The following is a 20,654-nucleotide window of genomic DNA, read 5'->3' as shown; positions in this document are numbered from 1 at the left end:
CAAAGCGGCTGAGCGGAGATGCGGGGTGAGGAGCTTCTGTGACATCTCCAGCCTGTCTACGACACAAACACATTGTAGCTTCTTTCCTGAGCTGGTTTTATTTCACTGAAGGTTTGGAGGCTGATCACGGCTGAGGGACGGGTGAGCATCACAAACTGGGGAGCTGGACTCTGCCGTGGGCAGCATCCCCCCAGAGGATAGCGGCCAGGTGGGGGGGGAGCTCTCATTGCAGAGTCCACCTGCCTGAGTTCAGTGGATCTCTCTCTCCTTGGGAGTCACCGCTCTGGCAGTGGGTTCGCCCGACAGGGAGTTGTACACCCACTGGTGTCACTCAAGCCAAGGCAGCTTAGTGGCACTCCAGGTCATGCTCAGGCAATTGGGAGCAGGATCTCTGGCCCAATGGGAGACCTAGTGCTCCAGACATGTTGCCCCAAGGCCTCCCCACTGACAGTTTCTCTTTCTCCTCATCTTGTCATATTATCTTTCCCTCTGGACAGGGGTGAGAGGTGGCCATTTTGGGCCAGTTTATGAGATTTAAAATACAGACAACTGAGTAGAGGAAACAATAAAAGGACTTCACCAGGTACTTCTGATGAGAATGTTGGTATAGGAAGAAGACTTACCCTAGGACCGGGAGTCAGCCATTTTGTACTTACAATGAGAAGGAGAGTGTCTTCAATAAATAATAGAGAAGACTTCCTTCCCATCTGCACATGTGGAGTACAGGAACAGAAAGAGGACTTTCCCATAACGATGGGAAGTAGTCCTCTCAGGGGATGAGATATGAAAAGAGATCTTCCCAAACAGAGGGAAAGAGACCCAGGTTAAGATATATAAATTTTACCTTCAAGCCCAGGGTTGGTTTCTAAAAATATATTACCGGCATAAATAGAGCCCTTTTTAGAAGCCATCCCTGGGCGGAAAGGTCAAATTAATATATCTCAACCTGGGTCTCTTTCCCTCTGTTTGCGAAGGCTTCCCATGTCCTCGGTCATTCTCTCCTGCTCATTGCAGTAATGGGTGTTATGGTTTACTCCTCTGAACGCAATCATCTGGTGAGCACATCTAGTCACAGCATGTAAATTCAGTGTTCATTTCATAGTGGTCATTGTGCGGGTGATTATGAGCCTTAAATTTGCCATTGAGATGGGGCTCCCTTCCACAGGGTGTGAGAGCAATTATTCCAGCTTTGAGTCTGAATTTACATGCTATGATTAGATGTGCTCACCAGATGATTGTGCTCAGAGGAGTAAACCATAACACCCATTACTGCAATGAGCAGGAGAGAATGACCGGGGATATGGGAAGCCTCCTCCAACCTAGTTTGAGGCCTCACAAGTTTGTGACTAGGACACAACAAACTCGTGGGACTTTCTTGTGGGAAGCTTCTGCCAGCCTAGCTCAGACCTTCAAAGTTTAACTGGGTAAGACTGAACTGGTGTTGCCATAACCATGAGTGGGCAAAACCACTTTACCTGTGACAAAAGGCTATCAAGTTTGTGGCCCGAACTCCTTCAAAATAACTTACCAACCAAACCCCTCAAAAATGCAGCAAAGATCTTCAAGCACAGGCTGCTAAAAGAACTTGCTTGAAACACTCATCTCCAACACAAATGTCCACATAAGGAATGATTCCTGAAATCTGACTTTATTTTTTTCATGCACTACACAGCCCGCAGGAGAGAGTTGCTGAATGCACACCTAGATCTCCCAAAACATTTCCCAGGCAATAAACTCATGCACGCATCAGACCAAAATTTAGAAATCTTTGATAGGCTCTTTCAAACTCAAAAAGCCCACACAACATCTGAAGAATGTGCAATCACTTACCACAAGACCCATTATCCTACCCAACTCCCCTGGAGCCTTGACACTCCTCTCCATTGCCACACATCACTTTCACCCGACCAAACCATTCCACTCCATCCCTTACCAGCCCCCCTACACCCATGACAAGAATGAGACAGGCTCTGCTCCCCCTAAGTCAACCAAAAAAAACCAGGCACCCATCTGCACTGAACCATCATTGCACAAAGTTGGTTTACTGACTAACCTCAGTACTGGCCCACACATCACAATGAGATCTTGCGTTCTGGAACACCAGGAAGTACCTCAGGCCTATCAGAATGGGTCTGCCACACAATCCCACATGGCCCTTCACCTAGTGAGTGCAGGGTGGCATTCCACCAGGCTCCGCTCTACACAGAAGCCATATGTCATAGACTCATCTGCACACCTAACAACATCAGAGGGGTAGGAACCCATTCAAGACCCTTCCTGATTGAAGGCAGCCACATCCCCACCTCAGAGAACACCTATATCAAGCACATGAAGGTCAAATGTCCAAACACCCAGAGTAGTACACCCAATGGAACATCAGTTGGGACAACCTGAGGAGGCAACCGATGGGAAGGGCAATAACTTCAAACACAATTCGATTTCACACTGACACCCCTGTTTTAATAGACTTGAGCACAAAATTGACACGTTCAGTCTGGAGCTAGGACTCAACTTGACAAACCTCATTGTGGTAGCCCAAACTATTCATGATATGATTATGCGCTTAGATCATGTGTCTTCCCTCTCCCTCAAAAGACACACCCCCACACAACCAAGATCTCCCATTCAACCATGGGTAGTCATACCAGTATCAATCAGTACCCAATGACCTAAGAGATTAGAAAAATAGCTGTCCGCGTCTGACACTGAAGTCCTGCTTTATTCCTATTACGAAGTCTCACAGACCCTCACATTACAGACTTATAGCATACTTCAAAGCGCTGACTATAAACTACCAGAACATAAATTCAATCCCGCTCATACTAGACTAAACGACCATGCCTAAAAAGTCAGTGATGGGTCTGAAATGCATGATACACAATGCAGATCAGCAGCCAAACATGTCACAGACATTTCTGAAGCTAACCTATATCATGCAGTAGACATAATACTTTTGACTAAGACTTGGCTAAATCACTCCTGTCCTCTTGTAGTATGTTCTAGTACTCCTTAAGATCACCATCATAATGCTGGATCGTACACAAAGGCAGGGTGGTGGGATTGCACTCATCCTCCAATTTCCTTGCAGATAAAGCCCTTCCTCTGGGAGAATCTGTCCTTCTGCAAATTAGTGGTTGTCAAAATCGTCACAGCTGCAGATCTCTAGCTAAACTGCACTTCTTATGGAGACAACCAGCTGTTCATCAAACAAATAACAAGCACAGTGCACTCTCTGCTGCACTGACCACAATCTTTCAGAGGGACTTCAACATCAACTAGAATAATGAGAATGATATACAAGATTTCATTGATTCTCACAGGTCAAAACCTCGGCAAGCCTGCACAGACCTGACACACACCAAAGGAGCGATTCTTGCTCTAATCATATCCAAGGGAGAAGCTCTGAGTATCGACTCTATAAACCCACCTGACTCGACAGACCATCATTTCATCATATCCCACATCACAGCTCATGCACAGAAAACAAGAAGCAAGAGATTCAAACCCAAACACTGGATCAGAGATACCAGAATCATGAGCAGGAATGATCTTTCTTCTCTTTGTTAGAGAACCCTCGTAACCCCTGGGTAATTATGTTGCCAACAAGAACTAACTGAGCACTTGAACCAAACAATGACTGACATAATGGAGGATAAACTGAACAGTTTTTTTGTTCCTCAAAAGGCACCAAAACAAACTAATACAGTTGTGGTACAACCTAACCTAAATAAAGAAAGGAGGATACTCAGACCTGTAGAGTGGAGGCGCAAAGCCTCCTCATTGCATCTACAACAGCTTCAGGTACTAAGAAACACCTACAAATTTCAAACAAAATGCCAAAGCAGCATTCATCAGGTCCATTCTAAATAACGCCGGAAACTGCCCAGGCAATATTTGTGAAATTGCCAAACAACAAACTGCTATCAACAATTCTACCTCAATCAGTAATGCCTCATCGGGGAACTGTGATACTTTTCCAACCTTCTTCCAGGGGAAATTAAGGAAGAGGATTACAATCATTGTAAATTCCCAAATATGCAACCATCCCACTAAGACCAAAAAGGAGGATACATGAGATAATTCTAAACCCTGCGAAGATAAAATCCATAGGATCATGATGTCAATTAAATCAACCTTGCATTTCAACAACCCTTTCCCCTCAGCAATCTTAAAATATCTCAGTCATCTCTTCTACCCCTCTGGGCAAAGATTGTAACCTCATCACTAACCCAATGCACAATCTCAGACTGCTTGGAAACTGGGCAAGTAAATATTCTGCAGTCCATACAGCCCTAAATAATTTCTGCCTGGTGTCAAACCTGTTTCCTTATGAAATGTCTGGAAAAATGTGTTCACAACCAACTCTGGCAGAGCATAGAACAGTCCAGCTTGCTCAATAGGTTCCAGTCGCATTTCAGACCACGTCACAGCACTTAAACAACCATCCTGCATATTATGGACGACGCACTCAAAATCCTGGATTAGAACTACTCCTGCCTGCTCATCTTTCTTGATCTTTCTTTAACATTTAATACAGTCAATCACAACAGGCTTTTACAGTTCCTAGAACACAAAATGGGGATGTCAGGAAATATACTAAAATGGTTCACCTAATTTCTACATAATTGATCATAATGAATCAAAATGGGTGGTGTACTATCTGTCAAGTACTCAGTCAGACTTGAGGACCTTCAATGGATTGTCCACTAAGATGCTCTCAATTGCAAATCCATCTTCATTGAATCAACGAAAACCCTTGGGATAACCCTGGATAAAAACTTTAACATACAAGCACACATCAGTGCAGCCACAAGCAGTGCATCTATTTAACTAAACCTCCTCAAGAAGGTAAAAACAGTCATCGCCTGCTAGATTTCAAGATCACAGTGTAGTACCAAGTCGTATCTAAGGGCAGGTGGAACTCGTGGAGTTACAGGAAAGCTCCGCAAGATTCCACAGAATTTCACCAATGGGCGAAAAATGTGATTTTCTCACTGCAATTTAGTGCCGGTAGTGTGAGCAGATATGAAAATCAGCGCGAACGGCACCATGCATTAATTTTGCTGCTACTCGATTAGGAAATCTACTCAAGCAGCAGCAAATCTACTCAAACGGCAGCTCTCTCTGACCGCGACCGCCCATGTTTGCCGGCGTTATAGAATGGCGCAGAAGTTTCCGTGGCAACTGGAGATCACACCAGGGGCGAGTAAATCATGCTCGGAAGCACGCATTATGGAGCCTCGCATTGTTCCTGTGAAGCGTGAAGGGCAGAATAATTCTGCCACACACCGATTGGCGCAATTTGGCAAGAACTCTGCGTTACAAGAGTAACACTGCGTTACCAAAATTCTGCCAATTCAACAAGCTGAATCATAATTCCGCCCAGGCTTAGTCATATCCAGACTTGACTACGATAGTGCTACTTTAATGGGTTTGCCAAAAGCAAGAGCAGCACCACTCAAAACAAACCCTTAATGCAGCAGAGAGGCAGAATACAGGAATAGGACGATTCAACCATATCACACCCTCTCTCAAGTCTCACTACTAGCTCCCATTCAAAGCCAGTTTTCAGCCGAAGATAGCCTGCCTGATGCACAAAGCCTTTCACTACAATACACCCATGTACCTTTCACGAAAGCTCACGATCTCTGGTGGTGGCCGCTCCCTTTGGACTGCTAGCTCCCTTATGCTAGAACGTCCTAGATTCAGAAAAAAGAAGACCTATGACAGCACGTTCTCCAAATCTGCCCCGACAATTTGGGACTCTCCGTCGCCAGCGATTCAAGCGAATCCATCAACCACCCCTTTCAAGAAAGTAGTTAACCGAATCTTGCTGTACAGATTCCTATCATAAGTATTCTCGGCCGAATCCTAAACTATCTGACACCTGGGGCACACGCTCGCTGAGAAGATGGTAGGTCGACCATGGGCGACTTACCTTAATGTTTGCCTTTTGCTTTTTTTTTCTATGTACAGTACTCTAATACCCTGAGTATTGTTTAAGCTTTATAAAACTCTCTAGATAAATAAATAAACAAGCATTGGCATAGCCAATAGGTCTCACCTTTGGGATCTTATAAGTATTTAGTTATGCAGCACAATATCCTTAGTGCAACAACATCAACTGTTGCATGGCTAAACACTTATAAGGTCCCAAAGACGAGACCTATTGGCTATGTCAATGCTTGTTCAGTCTGAATTTGCTGTACGTGTTTAGCTGGAATTATATCCCTTCATGGCCGTTAATGTCATAATGCGAGGTTACTAAACTGTTGAGTATTTCTCGGGAAGAGAGCCTCTATCGTATCTCATAACACACTGCTGTGACAGAGCAACAATGGATCACGCAGCTCTTAACCCAATGTGTTTATTATCCAGTCATTTTTAAACCTGAATTGCTCATAATATAATTGTACGTTATCATATGCATGACTGCCTCTCCCTGCACTGCCCCCCAAAGGTGGATGGGACTGGAAAGAAGTCAGTCCTTTATCTACTTAGCAGATCCATGTCAAGTGCAAAACCAAAAGCCACTGGTGGCTTATTAGCACCATAATGCCTTAACATGCCAAACAGAAAGAAAAGAAACCGAGCCTCGAGTCCCAGGAGGCAGTGGAACCGTGTGCCTGACTCAGCAGTAGTGAGACCCTGCTGTCCTAGTCAGTTGTAGGAAAGTTTGAGAAGTTGAGTTATTCCACATTTTCGAGCAGAAAATGTACATATAGGGGTGATATTATGTTTTCCAGAAGTGGTTACGTTGTGATTACGTCATATGTATTTGTATGCCACTGACAATAAAATACACCTGTTACGTGTTTTTATGCTTGCTTGATTTGTGTGTGACCATTAATGTTAAGGGTCAGTAAGCCACACCCCATCCCTCCTTATCACCTTTTCTGATGGAAGGTGGATTTATGACTGATTCCTCCCCAGCCCAGACGACTTTCAGAGTTGATTTTGAGATGTAAGGTCTGTGCGCAGCTTTAATAAAGTTTCACTGAGACATGGTTGTATATTATCGACCAGTCCAACCAGGCTTTAATGAGGTAATCTGTCATGTGACTAGCACTTACCACCCCTTTATTCCGTTAACATCTGAGCCTGGCCAGTGACATCTTTGAGCTATAAAGACAGTTACACCAGAGCAGCTGGTACACCAGGCGCTTTCATGAAATAAACCCCTCACTATCACCTCTTCCAGGGGACACGTTTTTCTGCCGAGCTCACATTTTACATTTGAGCTCCTGCGGATAGACTTCGCGCCGAGCCCAGTCACCTTTCACAGGGGTCAACATTGTTTACAACGCATGCATACAACGCATGCCATTACAACACAGTATATTCGGTGACCTTGACATTTGTCTACAGAGATGCCAAGTTCCCTTTGTCCTGTGAGACCAGAGTGCAGGGTTTAGCCCTCAGCAAACCGCTACCTGCGACTTCAAGTTTTGCTTATTGTCATTTGTAAGTTTTGCATGTGACACACTGTTGAAATTAAGCCAGAAATGACCGTTGTTTTTCCACTTGAAGTGATATATTAACTCTAAATTAAAGTACTGTCCCTTAACACACAGAGCTGATGTTAATAACCGATACCAATTATACAAAGGTGCTGACACGGAAGGAAACACAACCTTTCTGTTGTTCGATAGTTAAGGGTAACAAACATCACGCTGAAGGGGTATGACATTGTCATTTGGAGGGTTGTAAGTACCCTGTTCATTAAACACCCAATCACGTAGTACCGTGATATGAAACCGAATTACAAGGCTTGTGAACGATTGTATTTTCTCTGTCAACTGATATTTTAGTACGGTTGAAGTATAATCCCCATTTTATATCCTCAAAGCAAAAGATTTACACACTCGAGCATAAAGTCACAAAAACATCAAAAAGAAGCGCATAATACATCCCGCCCCCCAAAAAACATGAACAGCGAGTCTAGAACGGAGTAACAAGCAACAAAAAGACGCGTGGCTGCGAGACGCGCTCTGTGGTGGGGGCGGGGGAGGAGCGTTGAAGCGCGAGCAAGACGGAGAGGTGGCGTGAGGCGCATGCGCTTGTGCGCGTAACCGCACCCTCTATGCCTCTCAAAAAGCTGTGGTCGGATTTTTGAAGCCCAGTAACTAAAAGTCTCGCCAGAGCAACGCAGGCGCTGGCTCAGGCGAGACCTAAGAAGACCAGGGAACATCCATATACATAAGCTCACCTTAAAATCGACTAATGAAACTAAAGAAGAAACTTTCTCACCATAAGTCAATGAGTCACTGCATTCTTTATTTGAAAGCATTGCACACATTTGTAATGCCAATAAAGGCGAGCTGAGAGCATTGACAAAACACGACCAATAGGCTTTTCTAATGCTTTCACAACTTTCATGGTACACCAAGGCACTTTAACAAAAGGACAACTTGCCACAATATGATCATAGAGGTTTCTGTAGATTCCATTTGTTATGGTGCTGTTTTAACATTCATTCCCCACTTATATTACAGTACTATATCCAAGATGAAGGACCTACATCATAAGAGGAAAGGGGGGTTTATCAGCACTGTATAGGTGTGCAGTACTTACCGATACACTGTTCACCTCGCTTCTGATACCCTTGGGGGCACTGGCAGCTGAAGGACCCTCTGACATTGAAGCATACCTGCTCAGGTCTACAATTATGGCTTCCTGTTGCGCACTCATCTATATCTTTAAATGAAAAGGAAGAGAAATCAGTTTTGAGATCGCCATTTTGATATTAAAATATGAGTAACCATCTAGTAAACAAACATTTATGAGCATAATTTAATTTATGGTCAGGCTTCCAGCTTCATTGTATAATGATAGGCCTCAGCTGATAACCAGCTGGACCTGGAGGTGAGGATCTTGCACTTAATTGTTGTCCATGTTTGAAGGTGTTGCAGTTCCATTATGTACACTAAGCTTTAGAAATTCAATATGTAGTTATTTTATGAACATAGCAGTTTTATTTCATAGCTGCAGTTGGCCTAGATGTGCTGTGCCGTCTGCAAGGCACTTCTCACATACATATACCTTTTGCTCAGATTGCTGCATCTTTCCGATCTAAATTATTACCCACTATGAGTACTCACCGGCTAGCTGCTATGATCAGGAGTAGAGGCTCTGGAGATTTCGGATTGTAGTTTCTAATAATTTCTGGTTTGTATTTTGTGAACCCTTAATGTGAGAGGCCCCAACCCACAAACTCAGTTTGAAAAGGAGATCTGGGATTTGAAACAATATTCATGTTCTTATTTTGTGTAGTCATAGTCCATAAACCTCTACACAATACCACTATGCTATACTGCCTAAGATGACTGTGTGCAGCCCTAGCTTCTCCACATTCTGGGCACCCTTTATACGTTTGGGTCGGGAATTGAGACTCCGTTGATTCCATTCTGCTGATGTTAAGGGTCAATAAATATCATTGTCCTATGATTAACACCTAAATCCCGGACGATATAAGGGGATTGGTTGGATAACCTAAACAAGTGCAGGCGGTCGGAGGGCGCCCCATCATTAAACTGACCAGTTATGCCCTGCAAATAGTTTATAGGTGAGATGAGGACAAAAAAAAAAAAAAATAAAAAAAAAATATGACTGTGTGGACCACATTAAATATCATGTCTTTGATGCTGCAAGGGCACAGTATGCCCTCCTTCCACATACCTCCCCTAAGAGCTTCATCCCTCCCATTGGACCATTTGTAGTTTGGCAGAATAAGCACATGGTGCATGTTCAAAGAGTGTCATGGATGAAACTGGCACAAGTAATAGAAAAAATTGGAGCCATCATTTAATGTCCTGCTAGTGGCCAGGCCAACAAGGCCCTCCTCAGTTAGAGAATGTTCTCCCTGCGAGATTCGATTTACAAGAGGATAATTTTAAAAGTAATTACAATTAACACTTCCAAAAAGTCAGCATATGAAAGGCGTAACCATGCATTCAACTTAACAATAAATGTAGACTAAATCAATGTAGACTAAATCAAAAAATTTTAACGCCACCCGCTATAAAGTTGTAAATGAACTAGAAAAAGTATTGGCAGTTTTCACAAAGGGGGTAGACCCTGCATACATATGTATTTGGCTGGGGGAGTTTAATATTAGTAAATGCTGTCTCTCTGGAACAAATGCATGTGGTTTTTCAGACATTACAGGGAATAATTTACAACATTTCCCCCATGATTATTATGGGGAAGCACTAAATGAAATCCTCTGCAAGTATAGTCTGGAAATATTGGCCCCAAGGGGAGAAGATGGAGCCATTATTTGCCCCACCTTCTATTGCAGCGGAAACCCATTGTGTATTGATCACATGATGGCATCTAGTGCCAGCCTTACCTCCTGTGGCTTGCTAACCACCGATTTTGGCAGATTTAGTGATCATGTTTTGTAAAGAAAGAGAGAGGGACCCTATATCACCAAAGGGGTAGGGTACCACAAGACCAAAGTCAAAAAAACAAACCCCTTGGAGAACTGATCAAATAAACCCACAAATATTCACATACACTCTTAAACAATAGCAGAATCATCCAACCAAACTCAGAGGTGCAAAATAAATGAGCTTAATAATCAAGTCAAAAAATGTATTTCAATATAAAATGTATTTAAATGGTATATATGCACAAGCAATTGGTCATGATAACATGAAATCCAGTATTTTATAGCAAAATTACATGCATCAATATTTCATTATATTCCAAACAACAATCATGAATAAAAAATGGATAAAAAACAGCTAAAAAACACACAGCAGCAAGTGAGAAAAACAGCAGGAAAAAATAATTTCCAATCGAGAAAACATCACAGTAATCAGACACAAGATAAATCAGTAAATAAAGATGCACACTATCGGATCAGAACATGTTTTAAAACATGATAGCCATACAGTGTTGCACTTGTCGCTAATCCGTGATGAGATCAAACAATCAAAGCATCGACGCGTTTCGGTGGGTCCGAGGATTTTTATGACCCCCACCTTCTTCAGGAAAGAAAAAATATCTTCCACACTCGTATTAAAATTGTTTCTAAATCTCCAGATGTGGACACTGCCCTGATCAGAAAGAGTTCCCAACAATTTTTGTCGCGTTCCCCTACGGACACAACTTGGTCCGGACAGGAAACCGTAGCCCTTTTGATTTCAAGTCAGCAGGTCACTTCTTGGTAGGTCACTCTAATATCGACCCAAGATATACCAAAAAAAGTGAACATCCCAATTTTATAGAAAGTTTCAGGCTGGTAACCCTATTTGGGTTTTTATCAGCAGGAGGCAATGCTTATTCTCACTCCACTCACTTCCTTCAAATACAGGCATATATGTCCGGCCAGTATATCAAATCCTCCAGTGGGGTTCCAACACGGGGTAGTCTGCCTCCGTACGCGTTATTGATTGGTAACGCGTACGGAGGCAGACATTTATTTTGCACCTCTGAGTTTGGTTGGATGATTCTGCTATTGTTTAAGAGTGTATTTGAATATTTGTGGGTTTATTTGATCAGTTCTCCAAGGGGTTTGTTTTTTTTACTTTGATTTAGTGATCATGCCTCACTGACCATGAACATGTATGTCATCACAGCCAAGCCTGTAGACAAGATAATGTTGCCAAATATAGTGGCAGCAGGGAAAAAAACTGTTACCATTAAATGGACGGGTATTGATGAGGATATAATGTTACACAAGGTCATAAATGATAATATGGAATGCTTCTCTATTTGCACTGATGTTAATTCTTTGTCTGAAGAAATTATAACTGCTTACGAGAAAATCACAGTGTCTACATCGAAAAAGAGACAGTCAAATGGCTGGTTTAATCATGAATGCACAAGGGCAAAACAAGATTTAATTAAAACCCTACATAAAATGCCTCGAGATAGGGATGAAATTAAGCGTCTAAGAATAATATTTAAACAAGCATTAAAAAACAGGAAGAGGGAGGTACAAGAGGAGGCCTGGTCAAAGCTGAACCAAGCAGCAGAGACTAGGGATTCCACCCTGTTTTGGAAGGTGATAAACTCATCTCTCTGGAAAGACGATCAAGAACCTATCATCGAAACGGTGATCGCTCCAAAGGACTGGCTTACCCACTTTAGTGGAATTTTCTATGCGTCTATTAATAACATAGAACAGCCCGCCTCTATAGCCGTGATACCTCTTGGACAAATTAGACTGGAGGAGGTAACAGAGGCAATTAACAAGATGAAGCAGGGAAAGGCCCCAGCTGATGCATATAAAAAATACCCACAGCTATGGGCACCCATTTTAATGCAGGTATGTAATGCAGCCGCAAATGGCTGTGTTCCTAAAACCTGGACAGACAGTGTCATTGTCCCAATTTTTAAAAAGGGGAATCGATTTGATGCAAGATGCTACAGCCCCATATCCCTTTTGGACTCTTCTGTTAAGATCATGGAGTGTATAATCCTGGAAAGATTGGAGAATTGGGTACATGATAATAACATCTTAACCGAAACCCAATATGGCTTTAGAGGGGATATGGGGACGGTAGAGCAATGCCTAAATTTGCATCTAATTATAAATAAATATACCATGGCAAAGGAAGAACACATTCACCTATGTTTTGCAGACTTGAGTTCTGCATTTGATTGTGTAAATCATGCCAAACTATGGGAGGTCATGATGGAGATGGGTGCCCCAGCCGATATGATATCATTCCTTTCACAATTATACTCAAGACTGACCTCTAGGGTAAGATACGGAAGAGGAGGTGAATGTATTACAAACTTCAAGGTATCCAGGGGAATACGACAAGGGTGTGTCATTGCCCCACTCTTATTCACATTATATATAAACGGAGTTGACAAAACCCTGCAGACCCTTACACAGATGCCCCGAAAATAGGTGTGAGACCGACCCTCTGCTCCTGTATGCAGATGATGCAGGCCTAATCTCAAGAACTGCAAATGGACTGCAAAAGCTGATTGAGGAGTTCGACTCATACATGGAGCAGAGGGATCTAAAACTAAATCTCAACAAAACATTCGTGATGACATGTGGTAGAGGCAGGGTAAAGAAAAATACTAATTTTGTCAGGAAACATAAGCTAGTCGAAGTTAAGAACTTCTCCTATTTGGGTGTATTATTCTCTTCTAATTGTAACTGGACTCCCCATCTAGATCAGACTAGACTTAAACTCATTAGAAACATAGAGGCGGTTTTTAGATTTTGCAATAAGATAGGCAACAAACCTATCCGGGATATGTTAAAAATATATGGCAGTAAATGTCTAGCTGTAGGTACTTACGGCTCTTTAGTATGGGGTAACACCAACTGTAATGGATTGAAATCCTGTGAAAAAATATTTCTTTGCCGTAAGCTGGCTGTCCCAAAATCCACGTCAACATATCTTTTACACAAAGTAGTGGACGCACCATATGTTACTGATTTAATTCAAGCAAGAGTGCTATGCGCCTGGTATAACATCTGGTGTAAGGAGGGTTTAAAATTTACCAGAGATATCATTATGGACTGTCTAGCTCTGGATAATATAAACAATATCACTTGGTTAGCATATATGGACAGCCTATTAAAGTGCATTAATAGAGACCTATCAGTGAAGGACCCCACAGCTAAATTACAATTTGGTAAAAATGATGTGAAAAAATTGTACTTAGAGAGAGTAAGCCAAATAAGAGCTGAGGAAGGAAAAGTCAGTGTACTAAGATATGTGGCTACCATCGAGTCACTTGGCCTTCCATATTATTTGGTAAAAGTCACAAATGCACAAGATAGATTTTACTTGACACAAATGCGTTTGGGTACACTTCATGAATTAGTGGCTTTCCCCAAATCTAATAAATGGCAGAAAATAGTACACAAATGCCCATGTGAAGTAATAGCCAACCAAACAACGATGCACTTTATGCTGTTTTGGAAGTTTTATCAAGATATTAGAAAACAAATTTTACGCCCAATTTTTATCTCCCAGAAATTATTTTTTTATAAAGATGCGATGAAATTCATATGTGCCCTTGAGAACGAACTAGCCTGTAGTGCTGTTGTTGGTTTTATATCTCGTGCCATACAAAGAAGGCAATCTTTAAAACCTCTAGACCAACTTGTTTACGAAACTGAATGAATGATGGCCCCCTGAGTCAAAAATAAGATATAATTAAGCGGGATTAACTAATGACATGTATTGATGAAGATTTTATTGTTTTAATATGAAATCTTTTTATACTAAAATCTACTGTGTATTGTTATAACTATGAAAATAATTTTTTTAATTTATGTGTACTTTTATGAATCCAACAAAGATTCGAATAACGTTTTTATTATATTGAATTGAGTTCACATGAAAAACATATGAATTTATATTCAATTTAATATTTGTCTAAAACACACAGACGCGTTCAATTGCGTCTGCAAAGAGGCACATTTTTAGAACGTGGCACATATATGTCTAATGGATGAAGAGTGTTATCATGTCCAGTAATATGGGCCACATATGTACTAATCTACTTTTGCATACAGTATTTTCTTTAGCAATTATCCATTTCTTTTGCTTCCTTGTTTATTGATGATTGAAATATTACTGGGCAAAGAGCAAGAAGTGGAATGCACATCAACGTTTCAGTCTCTGGTTTAATAAATAAGCAAGACCATCTTCAGGACTGCATGATTAGGGCTAAAGTGGCCAATCCTGTGTGCTGCCAGTAACCTGTACTTCCTGCAGTGGCTTCCTCCCAATTGATTTGTTATATGGGATCACGTGATTGAACTACTAAACAAATTGTGTGGCCCATGCAACAGTGATATTCATGCCTGTTTAATGCACAATTTTCTTTTTTTATACCTTTTTATCGACCTATTCTAGCACTCCTGCACTCCCATGCGATTGTTCTGGATGCCCTTAATTATTTGGGTGTTAAGATAATATATCAGTCATGCAACTAATACCATTTACAAAGTTTGTGAACTTCATACAATTATGTGATTACAATGGAGGGCCAAAGGTTACTATTACAGTTGATTACATTTAGCAATGTAATTATTTTCCAAATTTCGTCCGTGTTTAAATCTCAGAATAGAATCTCTTGCATGCTGAGTAGAAGAACTTACTGTATTTGATTGGGAGGCCATGAATAGCAGGTGGAAATATTAAATAAGTTCTCTTGTGGTCTCAGCCGTGTCTCCACAAAAGCGGTGAAGAGCATTCCACAGCTTGGTTGCCAAATCTGTTTCCTAGCTATCTATCCATTTATCTATCAAAAGAGTAAAATATGTGTAGACCAATTCTTACTATGCTCAAGTATTAGTATCAGAATTGCCATTTCCCTTTACTTTAACATTTGCTTCAGGGCTTGAAACTTATACCAATCTTGGGACCCCCCTGCGCTATAAATATCAGAAGTATTAGACAGAAACTATAACTTTTTGGTATGCTCTTTCTACAACTGATCCAAAAAACCGTTGCCTGGTCTGAGAAGTTTCCAGGACAGGACAATTTTGTCTCCAAATTAGATTGCTAAATGAGACTGCACATCAATTGTCCTGTGCTGGAATATTGTGTCCATTTCATTCTCCTGCTTCCCCAAGGGCTACTAAAATGAACGGATGCTTCTATGGATCCCCGACACTTCATTGCTGTGAAAGAGAGAAAGGTGCAATAGACCTAGCCATCCCATGGACACTAATTCTGCTGTTCATATATGCCCTTAACTAGTTAGATAGTAAGTTCCAAGTGCCAACCAGAAGTTGGTCAGGTAAATCTCAGTTCCTAACTGTGTTACTTAATAATAGTCTGATGTCTACAGACCTTCTGAGTGCAGGTGTGACATCACATCCTGGATAGACCTGAGGTAGGTAGAAGAAGTGATCTTTTCTTGGTGCCTTGCAGGGCTCCCAGAACAAGAAACTCAAAAAAGGCTACGACGCATGGACCAACCTGGATCAGCATGGATCAGTAATATGTGCAGATAATTTCTACAAAGAATCTTTAATAAGTAATTGGTTTGTGTTACCCGGCACAAGTAAAATCCTATTCTCTATTTAAGTCCAGAGTGCAAACTGGTTGGACGCTACCAAGTGTGTCAAAAAGAGGACAGTTATTCTTCAAAGAATGATTTTAAATGTATTTGTCTTAAAATCTCAGGAACGTCAATGCTGTTTACTATTCTCAGCAAGTACATCCAGGCATGCCAAACCTCAGATACAATGCTTTCAGCAGCCAGCTCCCTGTTTAAGAAAAATCTGACAGTGTCCAAATGACTAAGTCCCAAAGTAAGTTATTCTGCAATACCAACCTTGCCACTTGCCAGTGAGGCCCCGTTTCTGCCTAGTTCTGATAATACTTATGTGGTATTTTAGAGACTTACATTAGCGGTCAACTTTAGCACAAACACTGTTTTCATACCTTTTAACACATGTCTGTTAGGAGTTAAGAACAGATTGCACTAACTTTAGTTTAAGCACATGAGTGCAGTATCTTCTTAAGGATTGGGGTGGCCTTGAGCAAGACATATTTAAGGTCAAGTTTGAATTTTATTACCCATTACCTGCTAATCCAAGCCTGCAAGATGCCAAACAAAACTACATTATATGTTACACTTTGACAGGGTCACACAAAAACAGTTAAAATATGTCTTGCTTGAGAATTCAAAAATCCTTAGAATTACATAGGATAGAGACAGAGTCAAAGGTAGGCAGAGAGAAAGAGATGTTTATCTAGAGAAATATTACAGACAGAGGTCAGAGAGATAGAACATTGACTTTCCTAAGCGGCCCCTTGGAAGGTGGTGGCTCTGGGCAATTGTTCACTTTGCCCATGCCTTAAAACATCTCTGCAGGAGCGTACCTCTAGGTATGACCTCGCGACTAACACCACACTAGGGGGTATATTCACAAGCTCCTATTGCCACAGGAACATAGATTTTAGTGACGCTCCTGTGGCGATTTGTGCTTTGCCTTATTTACAAGGCAGTGTTAAGTCACTTAACGTGGCTTAACGCAGCCTTGTAAATAAGGCCACCTTTCACGCTGTACTGTAGCGTGAAAGAGGAGGGCAATGGGTATTGCTGTGGGCATTCCACCGCAACATCCATTGATTTTGATGCTGCACCCTATTTACAAGGGCACCGTAAATAGGAGGGAGAACCAAAATTAAGACCAGGGAAAACCTGGTCTTAAACAGGCGAAATAAGGAGAAATGCTTTATTTCTCCTCGTTTTTGCTGTTTTCATATGTACTTCGTTCTACAGCACACATAGAAACAGCAAAAGGCCTTTGATTGTTTATGTGCAGGAAGGTGTTCCTTCTTGCACATAAACAATCTTTAAAAAATACATTTTGTAACTTCTATGTGTGCTGCATTAAGCAGCACACATCAAAGTGACAAAACACCATTTAAAGATTGTTTATGTGCAGGAAGGGACACCTTACTGCACAGAAATAATCTTCCCCTCAATGCATACACCCTAGAACCATGGTGCAAGGGTGACTATGTTGGCGCTAGGCTGCTAAATTTAGAGCCAGGGCAGGGGGAAATGAAGGACTGCACCATATTCTTGTAAATATGGTGGAGTTCTGCGTTTCAAAAGTGGCTGAGCATGGCGTTAAGCCAAGGAGGCTAACGTGACGCTTTGCCACTTCGTTGTAAAATATGCCCCTAGGTTTGAATGTACCACTTCTCTTGTTTTGGTGTGTATTTTCCCCTACTGAATGTCTCTTGCTTCAATATTTCTTTGGGTTTTTTGCCTACAGGTGTTCACTGATCCATACGTCACATCTCGTATTCTGGCCTACTCTTTTATTGTTTTCTTTCTTTCTCCCTCAGCATGCAGCAGGCCGTGCTAATGCTATGACATTATGCACTTTAGACAATGTTACATTTCCCCAACCTCTCCTCTCTGGCAGTGGGACTCTAATTTATGGTGCTACAGGCTACCTGTTTTTTCATCTGTTGGTATCCTAGGTGACTGCTTGCAATCGCCTTGGTGAAGCACCAAACCTGAAAACAGAATCATCAGATTTTTTTATCTTCTTACATTCTGGGTAAACTTGTTTGGGGTTTACTCTCTGTCATCCTCCTCCTGTTACAATGTTGATTTCTTAAACTATTGTCAGATTTACTTCGTACTCTTTTACCCTCTCTGTATTATGCCCATGTAGTTACTCACTATAGTGCACTACTTTTGACTTTCTTTTCCAATTCTACTTTGAATATAGCTTTCATCTCTTAGGTTGCCTTTTTCTTGCAAAATACACAGATGCATTCCTGTTTCCTTACTAGACTCTGCTTCCAATTCAACCCGTCATGCTGTACATTGTACAGCATAGGAAATTGAGTTATTGGTTGAGGGTGATGAAAGCCCCACTCAAGCAACAACCACAGACCTTATCATGGTGTATCACTAAAGTCACTAAATTAACATGTGCCTCAACCTCTGGTAGCTTAGCACAAAAGCAGTCAGGCTTAATTTAGAGGCACAGTGTTAAGTATTTATGTGGCACACAAACAGTAATAAAGGGAAAACACAACACAAGAGCTAGCCCACACCAATTTATTAAAATAGAGTAAAATGTAATGACTAAAAGGAGACCAAAAATGAAAAAAATCCAATCTGTAGAATAATTTTAAAGTTCAAGTAAAACTAGCAACAAGCGGAAAGTGCTAACTGTGGGTATCTGGTAGTGCTAGACAGGAAAAAGCCACATGTTTAGGTGGACCACGATGGAGTGTGGGCCGGATACAGGGACAAGGTTAGTCTTTTTCGTTAACAACAAATTTTATTTGGTCATTTTGCAATAGATCGGGCGAAAGCCCCACAGTGGCATACATGATCATTTGGAACGCATATGCGATGACCACCATTTCCACCAAAGTATACAGCTCCTGCCAAACATGCAGGTAAACCAAAGATACAAGCAAAATAAGCAATATACAGACGGTGGGTAGATCCCGAAATACAGTATATAATACGCCAGAGTCCCAATATTCAGTCCAATAAGGCGGTGATACAGTCAGACAACATAGTTCGGGATATTAGAGGGCGGTGGGCCAGGGGCAGCTTTTACGAATCTTCCTCAGGGAGAGGGAGCAAGTCAATTCCCCGATAAGTCGCCCATTGTGTCCAAATCTTGCGGTGTTTCCGGGGGCAACCACGAGCCACAAAGACAAGGTTAGTCTTGATGAAAAAGTTCCCTTCTCAAAATCTGGTGTGCTGAGTTCAAAACCTCAGGATTTCACAGGAGGAACTCAACTGATGCCAGCCAAGAACCCAGGACCTGATGAGGCATCTCTTAGGGATCAGGAACTTACTCCAGCAGAAGTCAGCAGAGCTCGGGCAGGTCAGTTGCAAGTCCAGGCAGGTCCAGTTGCAAGTCTGGACAGGTCCAGTTAAAGCAGGTCAGCTGGGCAGTTCATGGGAGGCCTCTGGAGATTGTTGTGTCCCTGTAGCTCAGAACAGGAGATCAGTCAACTGACCCTTGGAGTCACTCTGATAGTCTGGATTCAAGGAGATGGTCCTCTCTCCTTCAAATAGCAAGGCAGGCCTCAAACAGCAGAGCAGTCCTTTGAGAACCAAGGCAGGCCTCAAACAGTAGGGCAGTCCTCTAGAGTACAAGGTAGTCCTCCTGTAGCCTTCCACGGGTCCTGGATTGTACTGAAAAGTAGGTCTTTGAAGTGGAAGAAACTCCTAAAGTTTGTCCCCCACAATTGATTCTGGAATTTCTTTCCTCCCTGCCCAGGCTTCAAAGGGTCTAGGGTGACAATAAACTAGCATCAAGTTATTTGTGTGCAGCTAGAGCCAGCCTTTGGAATATAAGTGAGGAAGGGAACAACTCCCCCCTTCCCATCCTGTGAGGATGGCCTTCTCACTGTTACACCAAGGTCCTATTGTTCACTGTCTGGTCCCAATACATATTCATGATGGGGGGCAATTACCAGGCCCAAGCTGCTGGAAACTCCTAGAAGGCCTCAGAAAGTTTAGGGCAGGAAACTGTCAATTTGCTCAAAGTGGCATTTTCAAAATTGTACTCTAAAATTCGAATGTACCATTAAAGAAGATTTTAATTTTACAATTCATTTGAGGCTAAACATAATGTTTCTACCTGTTCCGAATCAAACGTTAGCACTGGTTACATTTAATAAGGTAAACTAATGTTATCCGATGGGAAAGGAATGCCTCACACTAGTGAAAAATAAATTTAGGAGTTCTTCACTACCAGTACAAGTAGAACTTTAAAATTACATGTCCAACGTTTAAATGCAATATACCCTGTCCTATGGACTGTTCAGGTCCTACCCTAGGGCTAACTATATGTATTACAAAGGGAGGCCTAGGCATGGCAAAAGCTTATTTTGCCCGGTCAAATTGTCAGTTTAAAACTGCACACAGGCTGCAATGAAAGGCCCGAGACATGTTTTACAAGACTACTTAAGTGGGTGGCACAACAAGCCTTGCAGGGCCAGTAGTAGCATTACATTTACAGTCTCTGGGTACATCAAGTACCACTTTACTAGGGACTTAAAAGTAAATTAAATGTGCCAGTGGAGTGTAAGCAATCTTACCATGCTTAAAGGAGAGAGCACAAGCACTTTAGCTCTGGTTAGTAGTGGTAAAGTGCACAGAGTCCTGAAAAGCAACAAAAACAGGCTCAGAAAACAATAGCATTAAGGCAAAAGGTT

At 41.8% G+C, this 20,654-nt stretch overlaps 1 protein-coding gene across 1 annotated transcript in view; it reads right to left on the bottom strand.

Annotated features, from left to right (window-relative positions):
* The window catches only part of EFEMP1 (EGF-like fibulin extracellular matrix protein 1), a 472,560-nt gene that overhangs the window by 211,088 nt on the left and 240,818 nt on the right, over positions 1–20,654 (bottom strand). The window contains exon 5 of the mRNA XM_085612379.1: positions 8,575–8,697. Within this exon, the coding sequence (XP_085468505.1) occupies positions 8,575–8,697 (123 nt within the window). The remainder of the gene's footprint in view (positions 1–8,574; positions 8,698–20,654) is intronic.

The sequence above is a fragment of the Triturus cristatus genome, chromosome 6 (assembly GCF_964204655.1).
Source record: "Triturus cristatus chromosome 6, aTriCri1.1, whole genome shotgun sequence".
Classification (NCBI taxonomy): Eukaryota; Metazoa; Chordata; class Amphibia; order Caudata; family Salamandridae; genus Triturus; species Triturus cristatus.
The sequence above is the reverse complement of the archived record's forward strand: the minus strand, read 5'-3'. Positions and strand labels throughout refer to the sequence as shown.